The sequence below is a fragment of the Etheostoma cragini genome, chromosome 20 (assembly GCF_013103735.1).
Source record: "Etheostoma cragini isolate CJK2018 chromosome 20, CSU_Ecrag_1.0, whole genome shotgun sequence".
Classification (NCBI taxonomy): domain Eukaryota; kingdom Metazoa; phylum Chordata; class Actinopteri; order Perciformes; family Percidae; genus Etheostoma; species Etheostoma cragini.
Genome location: NC_048426.1, coordinates 14,993,808 through 15,017,750, shown reverse-complemented (window position 1 = coordinate 15,017,750; position 23,943 = coordinate 14,993,808). Strand labels below are relative to the sequence as shown.

At 39.2% G+C, this 23,943-nt stretch overlaps 2 protein-coding genes across 4 annotated transcripts; both read right to left on the bottom strand.

The window, feature by feature from the left end:
* Positions 1–321: 321 nt before the first annotated feature.
* On the bottom strand, positions 322–18,780 carry flvcr2a (FLVCR heme transporter 2a). Of its 3 annotated transcripts, XM_034858897.1 has the most exons (11): positions 17,808–18,780; positions 12,462–12,603; positions 10,859–10,999; positions 9,831–9,898; positions 9,367–9,470; positions 7,040–7,150; positions 4,765–4,870; positions 4,565–4,676; positions 2,853–2,920; positions 1,524–1,643; positions 322–471 (listed from the first exon to the last, which is right to left on the bottom strand). In XM_034858897.1, the coding sequence occupies exons 1-11, from the start codon at positions 18,390–18,392 to the stop codon at positions 406–408; spliced, it is 1,623 nt and encodes a 540-aa protein (XP_034714788.1). In that variant the 5' UTR covers positions 18,393–18,780; the 3' UTR covers positions 322–405. The 3 variants fall into 3 exon arrangements, with proteins under 3 accessions (XP_034714788.1, XP_034714789.1, XP_034714790.1); XM_034858898.1 differs by lacking the exon at positions 1,524–1,643 and having other exon boundaries at positions 17,808–18,777; XM_034858899.1 differs by lacking the exon at positions 1,524–1,643 and having other exon boundaries at positions 2,859–2,920; positions 17,808–18,777.
* Positions 18,781–19,581: 801 nt separating this feature from the next.
* jdp2a (Jun dimerization protein 2a) lies at positions 19,582–23,891 on the bottom strand. The gene is made up of 4 exons (XM_034858914.1): positions 23,626–23,891; positions 21,526–21,743; positions 20,771–20,875; positions 19,582–20,633 (listed from the first exon to the last, which is right to left on the bottom strand). The coding sequence occupies exons 1-4, from the start codon at positions 23,711–23,713 to the stop codon at positions 20,448–20,450; spliced, it is 597 nt and encodes a 198-aa protein (XP_034714805.1). The 5' UTR covers positions 23,714–23,891; the 3' UTR covers positions 19,582–20,447.
* Positions 23,892–23,943: the final 52 nt, after the last annotated feature.

Here is a 23,943-nt window from a genome sequence, read left to right as displayed (position 1 = left end):
GAAAGTTAAGTGAAAGAGTGTAGTAATGTTGGAGTCACTAAAGTTGCTGTTGCATTGCACTGAAAGGACATACAATCCCTACATTAGATACAATAATATTTACAAAGATTTTGTGTAGGGTGTAAAAACCATTGAGCTTCCTTGTGCGTGACTGACTTGTGCTTTGTTTTGGAATGAGCTAAGTTGCAGTTGCGCTATTAGTGTGACTCTCTAGTGTTCAGGCCAGAGTGTGGTGTTCAGGTCTGCAGGTTTTTTAGACCTCACAGGAGGCTGCTCAGTATGTTCACTCTCCATTTGCTCACTCTTCACAGCAGCTTTTTCTTCTTCTATGTGGCCGTCTGTGCATGTTTATGTTCGACAGTGTCAGTATTTCAGTTTTAATCAGTACACGGTAGTTAATCCTCCTTAGAACCTCCTTTCTTTCAAGACTTCAGGCTGAGAGACGACTCCTTCTAGATCAGCTTTCGCTTTCTGTAAAGGAAGACGACAGAAATCAATTAAAATTCTATTGTCCAACAAATGAGCAAAAGTGTAGTTTTTAAGACAAATTCTCAACTCATCACAGCCTTCAGAAAAACAACAGAATGTTAACATAGACCAAAATTATTTTGTGCATTAGGGTATTAAATAAACACCTTAAAACATTAACCTTTTTCATTAAAGGTGCCCTGAGCGATGTCACATGTGTTTAAGGCTAGGACATTTGTTGTCACATACAGCAAACATCTGCTCACTATCCGCGAGGTGTTTGTCCCCTGAACACACTTTAAAAAAAACACGTTCTCTGTAGACAGCCCAGGGTCTACAAACGGCAACAAAAACAAACTGTGCCCCACCTGCACCACAAAGCACACACAAACAGCGTTCCAGCCAATAACCGACAAGGATTTGGGGGTGGGACTTGGGGGCGTTTGGGATGAGGTGAAGGGAGGGGCAAGCTAGTCTCGTTTTGTTTAAAATACTTCTCACGTCAACAACAAGTAACGTCACCCAACATCACTTAGAGAAACTTTAAATCTATTCTTCAGAAATTTTTATTTACTCATCAAAACCATCCTCAAATCGGTTAGTACTGTCAGTTAATCACAAATGTCAAACGATCACTTTGAAAGTTGATTTGAATGGGGCAAAACAAAGTTGATGCACAGTGACAACAAATAAAACAACTGCTGGATATTATACGGACTTTTACAGGACGCTGAAATCCTGGGATAAACAGATTTATTCCAAAATAAGAGAAGGTGAACCTGTTTATTTGATTGTGAAGAGGAGCCGAGTGTACTGCAGTACAATAGTAATAACCTGAAGTATTAAAATTACCTGTCATCTATTTTTGTAAATTGAAAGACAATGTGGTCTGTAACAGTTTTGTTGAATGTTCTGGAGATTTCTGTGGCATTTTGAAATTGAAGACACGGTTTGTTTACTGTCACAAGTTACTGTTAATGTTACGTGCCTGCCTGCCTGCGTGTGTGTTTGTGTGGTACTTGTGTTTACTTGGTGTAAAGACGGCGAGCCCCTACCTTGGCAGGTGTGTGTTTTGATTTTAGTGAGGTTGTGGTTTTATGTGAAGACTGCCGTTGCCAGGGGCCGCTGCACGTTGTGGCCCCGTAGTCCTGCTTGGATGACACAGAGCCTGTAGGCTAGAACAATAGCTTGGGTGTCACACCTCTGAGGGGCCACCTCACCCTCCACCATCTTACCCCACCCCCCCCAATCCCTGCACACCCAACTGTCTGCTACGTGCACTCTAGCCCAGCAGTTCCCCTTTCACTGCCTTTACTGAGGAGAACACAATGTTTAGTTCAAAGTCATCTAGCAGCAAGCATGCTAAGATGGAACGGTTTTTGTTTGGCATTATTTATTTTAAAAAGGTTTTACATTTATTCACCTATTACTTATTTTAACTGTTTTGTTATCTATCTCACGGCTGCTGGTCTTATTTCTAACAATTTAACAGAACTGGATTATTAATAAAATAAGGAAACTAGCGGTGGTCAATTTAATTCAATTCAATTCAATTCAATTTTATTTATAGTATCAATTCATAACAAGAGTTATCTCAAGACACTATACAGATAGACCACACTCCAGAATTTACAAGGACCCAACAGTTCTAGTAGTCTCCTCCAGAGCAAGCAACAGTGCGACAGTGGCGAGGAAAAACTTCCTTTAGTGTTTAGTGTATCTTATTTAAGATTTATTAGTGTGCAGGATTACTGGAGCTTTTCATTTAATGCATGTTGTTAGAATAGGATTGTTATGTTTGTTAAAATGACATACATTGTTAATAATTTAGAGGTGATTCTGAGCAGCTAGAGGCCACTGGGTTTTATTTTTTGTTCAACTACATTTAAAACATTAAATTGTCACATATGTTTTAATTAAAACATTTAAACATGTGATACATGTAAACTATTGACCAAATAGATGCTTTTGTGTCAGTTTAACTTAATAAATTAAACTTGTTCTTTTGATTTATTAACAGTGGCTATTGGTGTGGTGTTATCACATTATTACAGTGTTTCGTGAACTTATTAGTACAGACTACTGATCTGTGTGACAGCTGCCAAGTGTACATCTTTGCAGAAGTGAAAACAAAATTAGGTTTATATAGCAACAGATGGGAAACATACTGTTAGAGCAAGGTGGACAGCTGTCAGACAAAGCAGAATTGGGCTGTATTTGAGAATAGGAATGTTGTAGAAGTGCAACCCCTGCTTTGCTCGTGTGTACCTGCAGCAGTGCATGAGAACCATTCAAAGTGACCAAAGACATCTAACACATTCCTTCTCCAAAGGGATGTGAAGATCCCACCTCAGAGTTTATGTAGTGTACACAAATGTATTTACACTCACTGCCTGCGCCTCAGACTGTTGTAGATTGGCCTTCTGGCGTCGGAGGTTGGACTTGATGAATCCTGCGATAAAGGAGAGGGAAAAGCTTAGCCTTTTTAGTTGTGGCCTTGGTGGAAAATCAGAAATAGAACATGGCTTATCAGTGGTGACTCACTTCTGTAATTCAATGTGTTTTAGGTTGAAATAGAAAAACAGGGAGAACGCAGAGAGCCTGGACAGCACCAATCACACTATATCTTAGTGTTACTTCCATATACCTGTCAGTTTCAGCGCCTTTAAAATGAGGTAAAATATTCCATACAAAATGGTGACAGGGTTTTGTTCCACAACCCTATATATCTTATGTAATTTTTAAAGGGATGATTTGCTTGTTTTATGCCGGAGACTACTGTATCAGATAAATTAGTTATGTGTTAAAAATGAGCCTTGTTGATCTGACTGCCATGACATGAAAACACAACACAGTGCTTAGTCTGTATTAAACACTAACACTCAATAGAATGTGTAGTGGAAATTTTCCCTCAGATTAAACAAAACAAACTCAAAGTCAAACAGCCACTGAGGAACCGAAGTAGTGAATATTACGCAAAGATAAAAATGCTCATTGTCTAGGCAGAGATGGCATTTTGGGAGGTTTATTTATCCAGTTCTCAGCAAACAAACCTTTTAAACCAAGGAACAATGGCGTCTTTGACAATGTCATTATTTCAGTTTTAATCTGTACACGGTATCTGTGACAGTCTATCTTCTCTTCCTTAAAACTTCCGCTCTTTCAGGGCTTTAGGTGGAAAGACACAATCTCACACACACACACAGACACACACAAAGCTCGTGGACTGGGGGATCAGAGGTGCATTAATATTGCTCTGACAAAGCAGCTCTCGTGCCAGCAATGTAAAAAATGCCAAAGAAAATGTTTTAACGCCTTATTAGCAAAACTATAAGAGCTGTTAAGACCTGTGGACATCAAATGTGACAGACAAGGTTCACTATAACCTGGGGCTTGAAATGAGTCTAAAGACTGTGTCATCATGACAGTAAACCTTCTCTTAGCCACCATTTCTTAAGATGTAAAACTTTTTCAAAATGAATGACTTCTTGATATAAAATGGCATGTTTTGCAATGAGGCATTGTTCAAATAAAAAAATATTGTATGTGTTAATCTTTGTATATTTCTAAGAAATTATATTGTAGCTTTTTTCAATCAGGATCCTAAGCCTTGAAGATAACATAAAGAGTTTATTGAGATGTTGTATACCATGAGTTGGCATAACAAATCTCAGATGACTCCTACTACTGTCACTTTAATCATACCCCTGTTAACATAAAACATGACATTGGGTAGCCGTGAAAATGCTTTAAAAGTTAAGCATTTTAAAAGAACATATTACTATTATATGTTTGTTTGATCTAAAGCATTAACGAATACAATTCTGTAAATGTAATTTAATTGTTCCTTCAATACATTTTAATTCAGCCACTAGAGGGCCACCTCATCCTATGAAAGATGCCAATGTGCTGCCGGTAAATTAATAAACATAAGGGCCTGGTTTAAATAGTGCTTTACTTTTGTGTTAAAATTCCATTTAATGTTGTGTGCATCCACAATTACTGACAGGAGTTCAATGTTCACTGTTTTTGACGTTGTAAGCACAGTGACAGGAGAGGTGTGTATGTTGAGGAAACAGAGATATTAATAATTTACCTGTCAGTACTGTTCCTATTAGGAGGAAGCTACTCAGGAAGATGTTTCCTGCTAAAGTGCCCCATCTCTCAATAATCTTCCCTTGGGAGATGGTGAAAATGATTCCAAAGATCTGAAAGGAGATATAAAAAATTGTACAGCCCCAAATTCACAACATTTGTATTCTGTTTTGTGATGTTGTTCATGCTAACATAACTGACCTGAGCTGAACAGTTAAGCAGTCCAGAAGAGGTTCCCTCTGATTCTGGATAGGTAAGCTCTACTGCAAACTCAAAGCCCAGAGGTAGATATCCTGTCATGAAGAAGCTGCAGGCACACAGAGAGACAAATAATGACACACACACACACACACACACACACACACACACACACGGTCAAATAAAGGCTTAAAGAAAAGTGTGTGATCTGCAGTAGTTTTCATCCCAACCAAAGAAGGAATAGAAAAACCACAAATTTAAAAGTAGGGCAAGTGTAAATGGGTGTACAATACATCCTGTCTGGGTTTCAGTAATGAAAGCCAACAAAGGAATCGCTATGGAAACCAGCTGTGGACTTAGTTTTTTACCAGCTGCTTACACATGTTTTCAAAACTAGGTTTTCCCTTTGCAAAACTCTACACACAATTTCCAAAACAGCACACACAAAATGCAAAATGCCTCACATCTCCTTCAAAATGAAACACTTGCATTTAAGTGCAGTAAACACGTCTCAAAATGAAACATTTGCATCAAATTGCAAAAAAAAGTATATAATAGTACAAGTTTAGATACCGTATACCATGTACACACTGTTGTTCTGAATCTAAAGCTCTTTTGTCTTTCATAGACTTTTATCTACATTTACATTGTTCTAGAGTGAAAGTGATCTGTGAAGTGGTTGAAAAGTGCACTTTAAAAAACAATGTAATGTTACAGTAAAACAGAAAATATTAATTTGGCAAAACATGTTTGTAAGAGTGGCACAGTGTTTTATACAGCATGAAACAAGAAAACAAAACGACAAAGATATGTTAACCAAAAGTATCATTTTTAGATTTAAGAATGTGTGTGTGTGTGTGTGTGTGTGTGTGTCGGGAGATTGTATGCAAAACAAAGTGTGATTGATTTATAATGCTGAAATAGTCATTAGATAGTTGCATGCCTGTTTGAAGTATGGGCACCATTGTAAATCTACTCAAGATGGGCTTCTCTCATGGTTAATCCATGGTTGATCACATGATGAATGAGTGGGGCCCTGATCTCATCAGGGATGGCTCTCCTTTCTTTCTTTCTTTTTTCTTCTATTTTTATTTAGTCATTTAGATTTATTTATTTATATCTCCAACATGTATATTGTATATATGTATATTTGTTCTTATATTGTATCCTGTTATTTCATGTAAATTCTGTATGTGTGTTGTGTGTCTATTTTGCTGCTGCAACACAGAAATGTCCCATTTTTTGGTATCAATAAAAATCTAACTATCTTCTCTTCTTCCCTCCTCTTCCTACCCTTGCTCTCTGTCTAGTGTTGGCATCCATTGTTCAAAACAGGTAATCTGACCTTTGACCTATGTATAGGCCTATACTAAAGCAGTTATTGGTTTGTGTTCAGTTAAGCATAATATGTTTCCACAGGTGAGAAGAGTGTGTTCCCATGGTAAATAGGTGTAGCTTTTTGATTGGCTGTGTTTTAAAAAAAGAAAAGCAGGTCACTTCCTGGTAGATTTTTGTGTCTTAGGTAGAAAATTGTGTGTAGTGTTTTGAAATCAAATGTTCTATGCAACTGAAAACTGAGAATCACCTCATGAATTTGGAAATGTGGTGTGTAGTTTTGCACTGTGAGTGAGAGGTTTCAAAAATCGTGTGACATGAAAAGATTTTGTGTGTAGCAGTGGGAAAAAAACTGTAATCAGCTTAACCTAAATAGTAATAATTGTCAGGACAAAGCTTGTGGACAGGGGGATCAGAGGTGCATTAATATTGCTTTGACAAAGCAGCTCTCGTGCCAGCAATGCAAAAATGCCAAAGAAAATGTTTTAATGTATTATTAGCACAAATGTAAGAGCTGTTAAGACCTGTGGACATCAAATGTGACAGACAAGGTCCAAAGTCTTGAAGATAACATGAAGTGTTTAGAGAGATGTTGTATACAATGAGTCGGCATAACAAATCTCAAATGACTCCTACTACAGTCACTCTAATCATACCACTGTCACTTTACCTTGCAATTGTTGTCTTCACATGTTCTTGTTAATTTAAAAAAAAACCTTGTTCCATTCTTATTTAATTTGTTTTAATTGACATACCTCTTGTTATTTATTTCTCTATTTATCTGCTCATGTTTTCTTTGTGCCGCTGTAACAACTGCAGGAACCCTGTTTAGTATTCCTCGTAGAGAAATAACTGACCATAGTTAATATTTACTCATTCAATTTCAAACCCTGGCTGTGATGTTAATGACCTCTGCAGCCTTTACTCTGTAATGGTTACCTACCCTAAAACTCCAGCTGTGACAAACACCACCCACAGGTGACCCAGGTTGAGGGTGAAGGTGTAAACCAGCATCCCAATCAGAGAGAGGAGATATACGGCCAAGGTGGTTTGTCTGAGGTAACAGGAGAGGATTATTAATCATACAGTTTAAAAAATGTGCGATAGCAATACAATCAACTAGCAAATGCTGTACATTCACATACAGAACCCTCTATTTGAGGAAAATCCTGTAATCTGATTTGACTTTTACATTAACATTCTTGTAACAAGGCTCCTGTTTGCTACAACAATTCTATACTTAAAATAGCTTAAAGGTCCCATGACATGGTGATCTTTGGATGCTTTTATATAGACCTTAATATCACAATTTCATATCTGAAGTCTCTTTCCCAAAATTCAGACTTGGTGCCGAATTAAAGCAACTAGAGCCATTCCCACAATGAGGTGCAGGGGGGTGGGCAAGGTGGAGGCTGGGGGTGTGGCCTTGACCAACTGCGACTTTGCTCGTTTGAAAGCCATGATGTCTCTCTCTCATGGGTGGGCCAAATTCTCTGGGCGGGCAAAGGAAAGAAAAGGAAGGTAACATTGGCCCTCATGACCTCATAAGGGGAAAGATTCCAGATCGGCCTATCTGAGCTTTCATTTTCTCAAAGGCAGAGCAGGATCCCCAGGGCTCGGTTTACATCTATCACCATTTCTAGCCACTGGGGGACCATAGGCAGGCTGGGGGAACACATATTAATGTTTTGTTTTTTTAACTCATAAAGTGAAATTTTTATCCCATGGGACCTTTAACAAGCAAACGCAACACCCAACTTTAGTGTTGGTTTTGTTGTGTAAATGACAGAGAAATGTCTGTTTCCATAGATTTGTCAACACCTGCCGTTATTTAATGTGGATAATGTGGTTGTTTACATTTTTTTTTTAATTAGTCTTTAAGAAATTAATTACAAGAAACAAAACTCATTAGTACAGCCATCAGGGTTACACTGGGAGCAATGGGATCATCTAATAGGCCAGTAGCTCTTCTCCTCCACTTTAAACATGCATCATTGTTGCATGCATTAAATGTGTGTAATGCATACACCTAACTAGGACTTATGTCTAAAACATCTTTAGTTTCTACCAGTGCAAGAGATAAGAACTATCAAATAGTTCCCTGTTAGGCCTACAGTAACAAGTAATGTATAGTTTGTGTCAGAGCAGGCATCTTTTTCTAGAAGAATGTCTTACCTAATTTCCTCACTTGAAATAAACAATAGCAAAATAAGCAAGCATAAACAATTTTGCTGAGTCACTGAATACCCCTCGTCACAACCCAGGCCATCTGCACAAACAGGCTTTCTCTAGTGAAGCTGTCTCTCGTACAACCACGCGTAAATTATTGCTGAAAAAAATGTTTTGTTAATACAACACAGTCCTTTGACTCTGTCCCACATGGGACAACAGGCGTGAGAGGGTCAACAACGTAAATCCGAACCTGACGGCTTTGACACCCAACCATCCTAATGGCATGTAAGGAATCTGAGGGACGAATCATAATAGTGTGCATGCCAGATCGCTAAAGGCAGTGTGCCAAACATCACTTGGAGAAATATTGGAAATAAGTGGTTACTTCATGAAACAATAGTACTGATATTCTTGATCAAGAAAAAAATTGAATCAGATACCATCAATTTATTAGATACCAATTAGAAATCTTCAATTTTAAGATTGAATTATTAATATTTCCCACATGTTTGATCTGGTGGTCTGAGATGTGACATGGGAGGAGCACCTAAGTATAGCCTGTCAGTTCAGATAAGCAGAGAGGGACATCAGATATAAAACTCAGTTTCGCTGGATTGTCACTCATGAATGCACTTGGACGTCTCCCTGTGAATGGACAACTTCATAGACACCCATGCGAGGAGCCCATGTTTTGAAGCAGTGACTGACTGTTGTTTCTTTCAGAGGTAACGGTGAGTTTTCACTTAAAACATGAAGCTACAACATTACATTTGTTGACACGCTACAAGCTCTGTTGGTCTGACGGTCTTTGTTCTTTGTTCTAGACTGAAACATCCGTTTTAACAACCATTGGATGGATTGCCATGAAATTATGTACAGAATTTCATAAGACACCAGAGTATGAATCCTAACTGCTTTGATGATCCCCTGACTTTTTCTATAGCTATATTTTTGTGTTTCAGCTATTGGATGGATTGTCATGAAAAGTGTCAATGTTCCTCACAAGATCAAAAGGTCAAAGTATGCTTTTTTTAATTTTCAAAAGGTTTGCCTTTCAAAGTATCAATAGTAAAACGTTTTTTTGTAGGAATATCTTACTTGTATGTTTTGGTCTTGTCCAGCCAAATGCCACATATGATGGACCCCGCCATGCCAGCAACAACAATAGTCAGACCAATTCTCCCAGCATTCACTTCTTCACCCTGAAAGTAAAACATTGACATTTCTGGTGTCACAGACCAAGTAAGGCATCTGTGACCTTGTTCACTCTGTAGTTATCTTGTCCTGGAAGCTCTGAACCATAACAATCAGACTCCCAGACCCCAGTTATCTGTGTCAGGGTCATCTCCTTAGCAGCTTTATAGTTATCGGTGTCAGAAAAAAAAACACACACACAAATACATGCTGGGCCTGTTGACACTGAGAACATGGCAGGAACCAATGGCTGAGGAGGTTAGGAAGGAAAAGACAGAGAACAAATAGCAAAATAAAAGCTAATCTGGTTTGAAATAAAGTATACAAGGCAGAAGCATATAGTTTAGAGCAGACACACTGAGACTTACAGGATATTGCTCGATGATCATCTGATTCAACAGTGTGGAAATAGCATAGAAGCAGCCGACGTTCAGCCCTGCAGACAACAAACAGAAATCAGTGTCTGTCTATTTTGAGGAGACCTGTAGGGAAAAGTAGACGCTGCAGATGTGACCTAATGCTGCCCCCTAAAAACGCTGCTGACAACTTCACACATTACGCACATTATAGCCTTCAGACTCTCTCACTACTTGGCTAATAGCTAATAGTTTATTTATAATGGAGCACAAAGACACAAAATGACCTTAAAATCCCATCGTCCGGGCATGTAAAGGGTACACATTTACAGAGTAATATATTTCCATATAGTTCACGCTGTTAATCATTGATGTTGTCTTCATTAAATAGTGACCTTTGAGCAAAAAAGTGACATCAAAAGACCTTTAAATCAATACTAAACATTGCACTTGAAGTCCATGTGTTATGATGACACATCCTCATATCTCCACACCAGCTGATTGAAGAATGTGAGTCTCCACACGTGATTGTGGCAGCATCAACTGCCGATGTCTATTTTGAGGCTATATAATCTTTATTACCTTTCACCTAGATATTGCAACAACATCTTTCCCTGGATATGTGATAAAAGTAATAATGTTGGAGTGTGGGATGACCTGCATGTCGCGGTGATGTAATCATCATGAGAGAGAAACCTATGAAGAAACAGATCTGGACTTTCTCCTTCTGATATCTTTATGACTTCATTTAATGTGACCTTCCAATGAACCTACAGTATTATGTAACTAAAACAGCTCACACAAATTCTGATATTTGGTTAATCACCAATCATAATCAATAAAATCACATGTGAGGTTTTCCTGTTTTTCTCTGTTTAATATCATTGTGACTTAAATGTCTTTGGGTTTTGGATTGTTGGTTAGACAAAAAAAAGCAACCTAAAGATGTAATCTTGGACTTTCAGAAATTGTAATGGACATTTTTTTGCAATTGACATTATTATTGTTTAATAAACTGAATAAATAGGAGGGGTACCTACCGTAGGTGACCACCAGGAGCATAAAGGGCTTGTTGCGCAGCAGCCTCAAGACAGAAGCTGTGTACGAGTACTCGCTCGGGGGGATGTTCCTGGCTTGAGCCTGGGCCAGGGTGGGAGGGATCTCCGGTTTCTCCTGAAACACTGTTAGACAAACACAATATTTCATGAGGATACTTCTGTGTTCTTTCATTAAGATTGTTGTGCTAGTGCATTGTCTGTTCTCTTATCGGCCAGTACAGACACTGATGGGGGTAAAAGCCCAGTGTGACGCTGGAGGTTATACTGACAGGCGGAGGAACAACAGTGGACGCAAAATTACATGATGAACAAACAGTCATCATTATCACCATACCTTAATTGTATTAGCTTTGTATTAATTCCATGTCTTTGTAAACCAATTTGTTAAGTTAGTATAAGCCTTGAAACAAAAACAAGACGTTTTTGTTATTTTTGCAGGAACAGAAAAGCTTATCATATATTACATACTAATTTGTAATGCCTGTCCCTAAATGGGCTTTTATATCTGATCTGATACAATCAATATTATTACCACACCCTTGATACATGAGCTCAGTATCACATTAGAGTGGCTACTAATAATGCAATAATGTAGGCTACAAAATAAAACATAAATGTATATCCAAAGTCCAACCAAACTTGTGTTTTTAGTTATGTTGCTTTGGCCCGCTCCACATGCACACGGGTATTTTTGAATTCTTTTGTTCACAAAAAATATCCCTTCCACAGAAGCACTGTTTAAAAAAAACTGTTCAAATGGAAATGCTAAAACAAAAAATGTAGGCGACATAACCCTAACCCTAAAGTTAAGTTGGCCAATCATGCAGAGAATAGTCAAAAGACGTTGGCCAAGCAGAAGCCGGAAAAAATCGTATTAACATTTCCCTCACCCCTTTGGTTTGTTCATTTGTTCGGGCGCTGCAAGTTATCATACTAGTTTGATGATATCTAAAGAAAGAAGTGCAACCCATGGTGAAGCTTTACTATGTTTCTTTGACTGTCGATGAGTTTTAGTCCTTTGAAGAGGTGAAAGGAGGAACTAACAGAGCTAACGAGGAAGACGATTTCGTAAAACACTGTCACAACATTCTGAGTTCTGCTTGTATTTCCCATCGTGTCTGAACACATCTCATCAAAAGGTGAACAATTACAGCAATTACTGCTGCTGCTCATCCAGTGGACCACGATGCTGTTTCTCGGTAGAAAGCACATCTCAGGAAGACTCAGCTGTCCAGCAGTGCTGCCTTAGGAGCCCAACAAGCAAGTAAAAAGTTCTACCATAAAAAATTGTGTGTAAACAATTAAACCCTAGAGTGGCAAAACCCTACTAGAGAATCACCTGTGTTCTTGTCTAAAAATACCATTACACTGCCAACTAAAAAATGCCATTGGCATCACTGTGGGACAAAGGAGGTGAGGTAATAGCTTTGTCACAGTCCCTAAAGCATAAACTGTCAAGATTACTTTGCATTATATATTTTCACAACATCACTGTGGGAGTTATATGAACTTGAAAGGGACTTGCATGAGTGGGCAAGAAGCCCTGACAGCTCTTTGAGCCTGCGGATGTGAATAGTCATCTTACCAATGACCACAAGGATGAAGATGAGGGTGGCAACTCCTGCGCTGATGTAGAACATGATTCTGATGTGGTTTGCCAACTCATTGATATCATCCACATTAGGCACAAGGATGGGTGGGAGCAGGAACCCAATGGCGATACCCATCTGTAGGTAAGAGGCACAAAATTAAAAAACAACTCTGCGCCTCTAGCTGACAGCTACACACACAGCTGTAGTTAGTAGTACACGTCATTAAAGGGGGAAAGCATAATTACAAAAGTTGAAAAAAACACAAACCTGACGTTTGTGTGAGTGATGGATTCTAGTAAACACATCAATAATACGTGCTTATTTCATATGTAGTGATTACAAAATTAATTTCAAAATATGTTAAAGGTGGGTGGTGTTAACGCACTAGCTTTACATTTTAGGAAGCTAGCTAACATATTAAATATTGTTGGTTTAATCTGTGCAAAAAAAACTTAAAAATCATTGTTTTATGGAGGGTTATGTTGGACCAAGACAGGCTAACTGTTTCCATTCTTTAGGCTAAGCTAAGCTAACCAGCTGATGGCTGTAACCTTATATTTGACGGACAGATAGGAGAGCGGTATTGATCCTCTCATCTAACTTTCTGCCAGAAAACAAATAAACAAATTTCCCAAAATGTAAAACTTGCTTTAAGAAGTGTAGGTAATGCGAGGGATCATATTTTGGGGGACATGTACTTCACATAAAGGTACAATGTCTGTTTGACTTTTTATATCCTAACGCTCCTCCTCCCAACCCACCCTCAGGCTCAGCAAAAGTTCTAGTGGATCTGGGACAGATGGGGGGGGGGTTCTAAACTTTCCAAATCTGAATACCACATGAGTATTGCCCACTTCCTCATCTTCCTACAGCCTCAAGAACATTACAGAGGGAACACCAGCCAAAGTCCCTCCACTCTAGGCAAGAGATGGAAATGTGCAAAAAGGGACAAGCCATGTTCTCGGGGAAGAAACCTGTGAACCTGTGAAACCTTTGAAGCGTGCAAGCACAGAAATACATCATCTCCTTCAGTCCTCTGAGAATGTTATAGCCACCATTATTTAGGCTGTAGGAGCCCTACACCTGTTACCCTCTACAGTACATCGTATTAATCATTATTTTTTAAAGATTATTTTTGGGACATTTTAGGCCTTTAGTGACAGGACAGATGAAGAAGTAAGAGGGGATAGAGGGGGAATGAGATGGAGTAAAGAAGTCAAACCCGTGTCAAGGTTTAAACCTCTACATATGGGCACCCGCTCTACCAACTGAGCTATCGGAGAACCCATATTAATCATTAACTTAATTTCAGGTATTTTAGATAGAGATCCCTACAATACAGTAACTGGAGAGTCATCTATGTTTAATTGCTGTCACATATCCAAAAAATAAAATAAAACGTTCACTCATTTTTGTGCATTTTGGAGAAGTAGAGCAAGTCTTGATAACTTGATAACAAAAAAGCAAAACAAGCTTATTTTCAAATTGGTGCTAATTATAGATCACTTATTAATTTAATTTTGGCACACAAACTGTTAATCTGTTTGTTCATCAAAGGCCTTTATGGAAATCCTACCTACTTTTTCTTAATGTGAACTATTTCTGAATGTCCAAGGGGATGTATGAACTACTTCAGCCGGAAAACTTGGAAGTATCAAGTTTAGGGACCAAATCCAAAGGAATAAACTCCTGGTGAGCAAGTAAACATCAACCACAATGTGTTCTTTTATCTTCAGTGGCAGAGAGTGGAACTTAAGCAAAAAACAAGAACATGCGTGACAATGGCCGGTATGCAGTGTTTGTTAATGCAAGTGAGAGAGAACACAGAGGGGTCAGACGTCTTTTGATGATCTATGTTTAGGTATTGGGTTAAAAATTGTGGTGCGATCACAAGGCATCCACATACAGTCCAATACATAAGACGTCTGTGAAGTATCCATTCACTGTTTGTATTGGTGTGTACAGAAAGAATAGTTTAAAACTAAAATGAATCATGAAGCCAGATTCTTTCCGTTAGAAATAACTCAAAAATGCATCAAAATGTCATGATACTTGTATCATCTCTCTTACTATTGTTATGGTCTTTTAAGGTGAGACAGACATAAACCATGACATGTTTAGGTTTTCCTTTCCTTCAGGCTTCAGACAACGTAACAAGTTTAATACATTTTCTGGGATTTTTAGTGTGAGAAGATAGGTTAAACGACCACACACACCCTCCCCAGCAGCCCTCATTATTGCCATGGACACAGCATTCTCAGTGTAATCTCATTATACAGTTAGTTGCCTGGGAACTTGTTCAGAAGCAGGAGGTAAAAGTCGACTGCCATCCCTGCAATTTCCCCTGCCTAGGAAGAACAAAAGACGTGCACACACATGTGGAGCTACCTTCTGGGATATCTGCTTCCTCCCAGTTTGGGGCAAGTCTTTACCACATACCTCCCCTGTTGCATTAATGCATTGCTGCTTACAGTGTGTAAATGTAAAAATGGCAGACTTCTTATATGAATTTGATTTGCTAACATGTAAAATTTGCTCATTGCCACCAAATTTTTCCAGCATTTTTCTGTTCAAAATCGACTTGTTTGAACACAGTTTACAGTCTTCTGAACACAAAATTTAAGAATAAATATTTCACAAAATGGTAATACTAGGCTCTTGGCACGTTAGTAACTAAGCTTTAAATACCAAATAACATAGAAGTAAGCTGTGAGCTAATACTTTCTCAGCTGACATAATAAAATCCACTTTATAAAACGGAGAGTTACATTCTTTGATTATGATTGGCCGAGACGCCATCTAAGTCGTTGTAAAATACTATTAAACACAACTGTGACCACATCTGCGTTTTGTCTAAAGACGCCTCTTAGCTGTTCTAAAATCCCTGTAAACCATGGCCTATCATGGATTATTGCTTTTTTATTCCTCAACTATTCCTCATATACCACATGCCATACCGTGGGCTGTCAAAACATCCTGGGGTAATTTTAAGGAAACTAAAGCTGACATTTTCTACATTTTAAGTGCTTGTTTCTGCAAGTTAACATGCATCGCTTCTCTCAGATCCCACTGTTAGAATCTGAAGCAGCCACCAGAGAGTGATCGCAGACAAAGATGGTGACATAGCATAACATATACCAGCCTGTTTTCTGATACATGGCCATTCAGATTGCTAAAGATGATAGATCTAGGTGAGGTAGTAGATCATAGAAAGTTAGTCAATTGGGAGGTTGTCAATGTTGTAGAAGAGCATTAAGATGTTGCTGCTGATGCCATACTGCAGCCACATGAAGATGTTGCTCCAGCAGTAAAGGTGAACAGCATGACCCATCTTCGCTTGTACAACTTGGTCTCCATCAGTGGGAAGAGCTGCGCAGCATCCAGGGCTGAAGACTCCAAGATGTCACTGCTGTCTCCCAGTTGCAGCTGGCTTTAATCTCCCAAACTGGTTGTCTTTTTTTCATGTTGGAGACCAACTATTGGCTCTGGCCTCTCCAAGGCCATGCATCCACTCCTGAGGGAATTCATCCTGAGAACTCATGTTGCTCTTACTGAAAGCTCTTTTATCCAGGCTTCTGTTCCCCTTAACAACTGAAGGGAAGAGCAAACATTTCTACTTGTGTGTACGCTCTCTCAAAACCATAGCAGTTTACCTGACTCGTCTCTCCAACCCAGCAGGTTTTTCCCACATGCTGATCCCTAGGGCACTTCATGTTCATTATTTATCCTGAAATATCCACATTATATTAAATCCTTCGATATCTGTGTTCAAATCTGGTGGAAGGTAGCCAAGATTGCTTTTTTTGGTATTCCCCCTTATTCCATAAAAACAGTGCAATAAAATGCTTAACCACAGCGGATAACACAATCTATGATAATGATACTTAAACAATCCTGGCTCATATCTAAAACACTAGGTAACCTATTTGGCTATAAACTACCTCAGGGTCATTATGAATCCAATTCAATTCAATTCAATTTTATTTATAGTATCTAATCATAACACGAGCTATCTCAAGACCCTTCACAGATAAAGTAGGTCTAGACCACATTCTATAATGTACAAAGACCCATCAATTCCAGTAATTCCTCCAGGGCAAGCATTTAGTGCCACAGTAGCGAGGACAAACTTTCTTTTAGGGAGAAACCTCGGTTGTGAGGAAAACTTTGTTTCAGGGAGAAACCTCGGACAGACCCAGGCTCTTGGTAGGCAGTGTTTGACGGTGCCGGTTGGGGGTGAGACGAACAGTGGCAATAAGAGTCACAATAAAGATGATGGAACCATGACTAGAAATATTAGTTATAGTAGTTTATGTAGCAGGGATCTGCAGGGCGTTACAGATTATAGAAGGCTTAGCAGGGCATAGCAGGACCTAGCAGGGCTGCTATGCTAAGTGACAAGATATGAGCTTGTGAGCTGTAATTATACAAACCTCTGTATACAGCCTAGTATTCAGAAATTCTGACTTTTTAGCACAAAGAAATGCAGTTTCCCATAACTGGAACACAGCAGTATTGTAACACAGACTACACTGACTCAAACCATTGAGGAATATCTCACCAAATTACATCTATTTAAGTTTAAACATTTTTGTCACATATATTTTATTTTTTAATTTTTACATCTGGGCATGAAAAAATGTTGAGGTTAAAGAGGCAGCGGTGGAAAGTAACTAAGTAGGCCTAGCTACAATTTTAAGGTACAGTTTTAAGTTAGGCTACGCATGGTTAAGTAGGATACTTCCATTCTTACGTACACTTCATTTCAGAAGGTGGTTTTGGCCTCTTTTTACTTCACTACATTCACATCTGATTACTATATCAATTTACAATCTACACAAAAAGTACATAATGAGCTCCCAATCTCTGGTGTGTTTGGCTTGTGACTTTTTCCTATGCAGTTCCACTAAAGACAGATTTTCCATCTACATTTCTCAGATATTTCATATAAAATAAGGTTTTCAGGCCCAGAGAGGAGGAAAAATATGTGTAGCTGAACTTCTACTGTACTTCCTCTATTGTAACCCCATGATTCATATTCCCCTCTGATCAAGTATTTGATTGGAGGCTGAACGTGAAGACATATGGACCATATATCGATATGGTCCAACTTACTAGAATCCATGAACCCGGAAAAGCTTTTTCAAGGTAATCAGGATCTGGGATGTAGATAAGCTGTCACATGTCAGAGCGCACGCACGCACGCACGCACTCACACGATATGATTCAGGCTACTCATGCAATTCAAACATTTTTCAGGGGGAGTTCAGGACAAAATCAAATCAAACATAATATACAGGTCTATCACAGTGACGATTGTGGGTAAGAAATCAACTTGCCTGATTCCCAAAAACTCCAATGGAGCAGGCGGTGGAAACCTCATCCGCGCCGAACCAGACCGACGCCAGGCGGGAGGGCATCCCGAGGATGAACACCTGGGCAAGGGAACTGGCGAGCTGTCCGAGCATGGTCACCCCGAACAAGTTGGGATTGGCACTGGCCACCTTGATCCATGTCCCGGCGCAGTTGAGCGCGTTGGCCAGCAGCGCTGTGACCCGCAGCCCTTTCTTATCCAGGAGCCAGGTGACCGGGAAGATGAATGGGATGTAGGTGAGCATGTAGATCATGGACAGCCAGTCAATAGAGAAAGCTTCCACGTTGTAGAACTTCATCATTACGTTGTTGATGATCCCGTACTGGATCCATTGGTACGCGTTGCTCAGGGAATACGCGCTGAACAGGAACACGATCATCCAGCGCTTCTTGTATAAACGCGTGTTCGCGGCAGAGCCGCTGTCCCCGTTTGGGATGCTGCAGCATTCAATTTGCGCCGCGGCATCTGGACCCCCAGCTCCCAAATGTGGCCCGTTGTCCAATGAACTCTGCGCGTTACTGTCCTGCGATGCCCGAGTATCTTCTCCCATCTTCTGCTTCAATAAAAACGAGCAAAACCTAAAAATATAAGAAAGTATTCCCCCAGCGCAGTAACGGACTTAAAATGTTTTTAAAAACCCCAACTGCTCCGAATATGTGAATTAAAAATGAAATTATAGAAGTAGGCTATCAATTAAAAAATAATCAATAATCACTTTCAGTCCATGTGGAAGTGCAAATACTATTCAGTTGTAGGACCAGAAGAACTGAGAGGACTCTAGACATTCATTCCAACGGACTGGCCTGCTCTCCACAAGTTCATTCAAAACTTGAGCTGTCTGAGAAATCCTATTCATTACACACACTAGTACGAGCTGACCCGACTTTTACTCCACCCAGCTGCTGGGATAAGACGTGACAGTGACTGTAATAAGACACACCTACCAGACAGTAACAACACAGAGAATATATACACTGGTGTCTTAGTTTGTTCTTATTTTTCCCATCTCCCAATGCAACATTGCAGATTAACAGTGTGCCACATTAACAATATATTATTCAATTATAATATATTATAAGGTTGCTATTATTTCTCTAGCAGGAGTTAGGTGCTCTTGCCTCAGTCATCACTTTGTTAATCTGCCTTGTTAAAAGTTAAATCCCACGGTGTAAGAACAATAAGTGCCTTGTTACTACCTGTGTTTGCTGTTAATTAGTGCATGCTGTTCTTACATACTTTTCACAATAGATGAAATGTGGATTAAATGTTAACCTAAACTCATGTGAACATATTACACTATTGATCCCCATTTCATTAAAAAGAAAATACAGAAGGAAAGGCATGAGTACTTTGATGTCTTAATGCTAAATAACACTGTGAAGGGAATAAGGTTAATCATGAAATATATAATTTTACTTCATCTTTTCCACTGTTATAATATGTGTGCAATTACCCACAGTTAAAACAAAGCTGTCCCTCTGCAGGATCCCTCGGGGTCCCTGAAACCTCACCCATAACAATTAGCCAGAGGGATGCTGGAGAGGTACGACAGGTTTGAATAGTAAATCAAGTTCAAACAGTTTAAAATTTCCTGCATAAAACTATAACACATGTGTGGAAACCAATACAAACTGGAGACATACAGGGTTGATCAAGATGTAATGCTACTGGCCACCAGATAGCACCATTTACCAGAAAGTTTGGTCCTGAAAGTTTGACCCAAAATATAATACGATTACGATGCTAAATTCCAGTAAGAAAACAAACTAAACATTTATTTCTTAAAGAAATACAAATGAGATTTTGTGATAGCTTATATTCTTATATAACATAATATTCAAAAGTATAAAAAAAACATTGGTAGTAACAATATGGTAACAGAAAATAAAGTACAATGAATATGCATGTGCATACATGACGCCTGCGCCAAAACATAGGAATAAGAAAGAGGACCAACCGGTCTGCCACCAAATGTATGAATAACAAAAATGATCATGACTAATGAAGGTCATTATAGTAAAAAGGCTTCGGACTGTTTGCAAGTAACACGTAGGCTACTTGCATAAGAAAAAAAAAGAATTGACTTTTTTTATTGCGTAAGCAAATCCAACTAAATGTGTCTAATAAGACCAGAAGTAATCAGCAAATAAAAGTTCACTTGTAAATCACAAAATGAATGACTCAAATGACTGAACTGATATTAAACTGATGGTTTTGATAGCAGAAAAAATCAAATTTTAGCTGCTGGAAATGAAGCGATGGCTAAAGCTAAGGAGGAACATAGTACAAGTCCAATATAAAACAACAAACTTTATGTAAAGTAATGTGCCAAAAGATGTGTTGAGTTTTTTTGTTTAACTTCATACTGATAATGGCTGGAGTCTGATGACCACAACTACAAACAAATGGGAAAGAAAGAAAAACAAGAAGAAGTTTGATTTAACCGCCAAAACAGTGTCCGATGTAATCACATCCACAGTTTATGGCGTCTGTGAGATAAGGTTGGAGGACTCGGCTGGATCTCATCTGTGGCTGAGGCCCAATGCTAAGTGCTGCTAGTTGGTTGTTTCTTCTCAACTGTAAACTGTAGAAAGTGGTCACACCTTCACTTGGCCTCCAGGTGCTGCAGCAGGGGGTTGGCCTCGCTCTCCGGGGTTTTGATGCTGTCCGTCCTGACAATACAGGTGGGGCGATGTCGGTTGAGCATGAGGATCAGTTGCTGTCGTTCCAGCTTCAGCTCTTCAATCTGGGCCTTAAGGTCAGAGTTTAACATCTCTAGTCTATCTGATTCCTGTCAGACGGTGGAGAGTGGAAAGGGAGGCAAAGACAGATACAATGTTGTTTTGGCAATAAGATAAGATAAGATTTATAAGATAAATATGTCAGCGTTTGAAAATAAAGCAAAGTGATTGAGTCGGTGTGTCTCACCTTTTGTAGATAATCTGTTCTCTCTTTCTTTTTGTTTCGACATCGAGCTGCAGCCACTTTGTTTTTCTCTCGCCTTCGTTTCCTCCTGTCGTCCTCTTCATCTCTCTAAACAGCAGTGCAGGTAAAAAGGTTTGAGGCTAAGTTGTGATGGACCTGCTGCACATTGGGAGACTCTTCATGTTTCAGTACAAAATGATGATGAAACGGGTAGAAGAATATTATCTTGCATTCTTTATATTACATCTTCATTTGACTGTAATAGAAGCATGCTTTGACCATGCCGTCTTTATTACCATTATCAATAACCAAAGAAATGATAAATAAAGAACTAACAATTTTCTACTTACTTTGCATGCATGTTGATCTGTCTCAGTCACAGCATGCATGTTTACTAAAGTACACTCTTGGTATGAGAGAATTTTTATTCTTGAAGTGATACAAAGTATCATGTCCAACTATGTCCACTAGGTGGACCCGTTGATTAAGATATGACACAATACTGCAAGTGCCATGGTGCCTTCACTTCATGCAAACCGGTTTATGATATATAAGGCACATTTTCCACATAATTAAACTAGAATCTGGATGACACATTAGAAATACTGTATTTGGTTTGTTGCATCTATTTATAGCTAAATCCTATTAATGTCCAAACGTCAGATTAGAAACAAGCACGCAAACTGAGTTAAAAACTCCAAAATGTACTGTTTCTGATGTTCATGACCTAATTCTCAGCTCCTCAATATTTCCTATACCTCTGCTTTGATCACTAGGGGCCTTTTCCCCAGACTGTCCAGGAAGTGCAGAGGTGACAGCATTGTACCGAACTCCTGGAAGTCCCCAAATTTGAGCTTGTCAGTCAGTGTGGTGGCTGAGATCCCAGCCAGTGGGCCCAGGCTGGGCAGTGAGCCTGCTGTCACAGAGGGATCTGGGATTTGTCCTGGCATCGCGTCAGACTCGGCCGTGACCACAGCTAAAGAGGAGGAGAAAAGAGGAGAAAAGGAAGACATACTTAGACGGCAACAAACAACATCAATGAAAAACACCTAAAACTCTGTCGGCTCTGCTTATTATAGGAGATGCTTTATGGTATGAGGTTAGAAAAAAAGCCATTTCTCGATAACAAATTAACAGCAAATACACATTTAAGTGCTTTATTTTACCCACAGTCTATTACAGAGGTTTAAGAAAGCATTTGCCTGAGGTGCACTGCTCCTTTCTAGCAGTCAGACTGGCCTTACTGTGATGAATTTTTGGTCTGTTATATGAGCCGTATGCTGAGGCTGCTCTCATTAACTTATTTTCTGGAATGAATAATGAAGAAGAATTTAAAGTGGGCAATTTATGTTTCAAGGAGCCATTCCCAAGAAATATCTGTTAACCGTGGTTTCCTCCTTATGGAGACAATGGCAGGGGAGTAACACATGGCTGCTAAAATTAAGTATAATGCTGTAAACTATGAACCCAAAATTAACTTGCTTGGTTCGGTTAAGCCACATGAAAAATTAAGGCTGAAACAGTTTACTCATATTTTGGGCAGAACCGTTTTTCACTATGTTTTGCACACTGGCCAAATCTCCAAAGTTTGGCCAAAGTTTGAAAATGCTGAAGGTGAACATTTAAAAATATCCGAAGACAATGAGAGAGGTGTGTGAGAGCAAACCAGCCAAATACACCGGAAATTACTATAACAACTCAGCGGATTTCCAAGCCACATGATGCAGCCAAAAACTACTATCTAAGGTCAATTACTCAGAGACATGTAGCCCACACAACAGGAATAAACAGGCAATATCTGAATATAAATACCCCTGCAGAAAGCAAGCTGTTATTATCTGTAAAGGTATGGGAATTTTAAGTAAGTAGTGTTGCATGCCAATAAATATGCATCTACTAACTAGATAGAACATGAGAATTACTCTTGGGAAATTACTTTCAGTTTTCATACATCCCCAAACTACAGGTCAATGTGGAACTCTGCAGGCCATGCTTATGTCATGCTGCATATTTTTCTTAAAAAAAAGTTAAATTGAAGTAATATGTAATGACATGCATTAGACATTTGGTTTGAAATGCTCAAAAACTAAAGAAGCAAAAGACAAAGCCACCTTAACAACATAGCTCTGAAACTTTTCATAAAAACCATAGGCTACAATATGGATCAAAGATATTATTGTCTACAGGGAATGATTTTTATCTATACTCTAATAATTGTAACTTTATTGTACCCCTCAAGGCCCAATAAGTCAATTAGACTGTATTATAGTTATTTGTGTTGAACCTTTACATGAGAAAGCTTCTGGTTAGTTATTATCAGTAGTTAAGGAATGTGTGTAGTCATCTTAAGTCGACTGCATAGTGTTGCTGCGAGTGAACACAGAGGCCATTGGTCAACTTGAAAGCGGAAGTTTTTCTTCAGTGCGGCATTTATCTTACGTAACCTTGTCTTCCCATCAGAGAGCTGCAGTGATAAAACGTTACAGCTTTTCATTTCCAGCAGATTTCGCTTTAGATAACCACATTTTAGGAAGCAATGCACAACGCCAATGTAAAGGAGAAACAGCTCTAACTGGGAACATTTTGTTCTGAATTGTGCACGCCGTGGTTCCATGTCAGAGGTGCATGCACACAAAAGAAAACGATCTTTGTGTAGCGTGCTAAATAAGTTGTCAGGTCTACTTTGAACACCAAACAAAACCTCACGTAAAACTCAGAGACTGCATTGAAAAGCACCCTATAACCCAAACATCCCAGACCTTGTAGCTGCCTGCTTCGTTAGGACCTCTGCGTGGCGCGCCAATAAGATGTTTAGTGGGTAAAACACACTCTCGACTTATGAAGTTTTGTTTACCGACCTGACTTTGATCCCAGGTGCAACAAATGTCCTTTCTTCTGGTCAGCCGAGGGTCGAGAGTAGATTTTAAAAAGTGGAAATCGTTGCATCAGACCGATTTAAAACGTGATCCCAATCTGGGAGGATTTGGGAATGCGGAAATTAGGCTATGCCAGCCAAACGTAAGCAGGGATGTAAAAAAGTACATAGTGGGGGCAGAAGTGGGGAAGTCGCACCGCTCCTCCCATAAAGAAACACTGAGGCTGCATACGCCAACGACAACATATGGCTCCGATGGAGGCCTGCACTAGAATCACTCATCTAGTCAGCCCAATACACA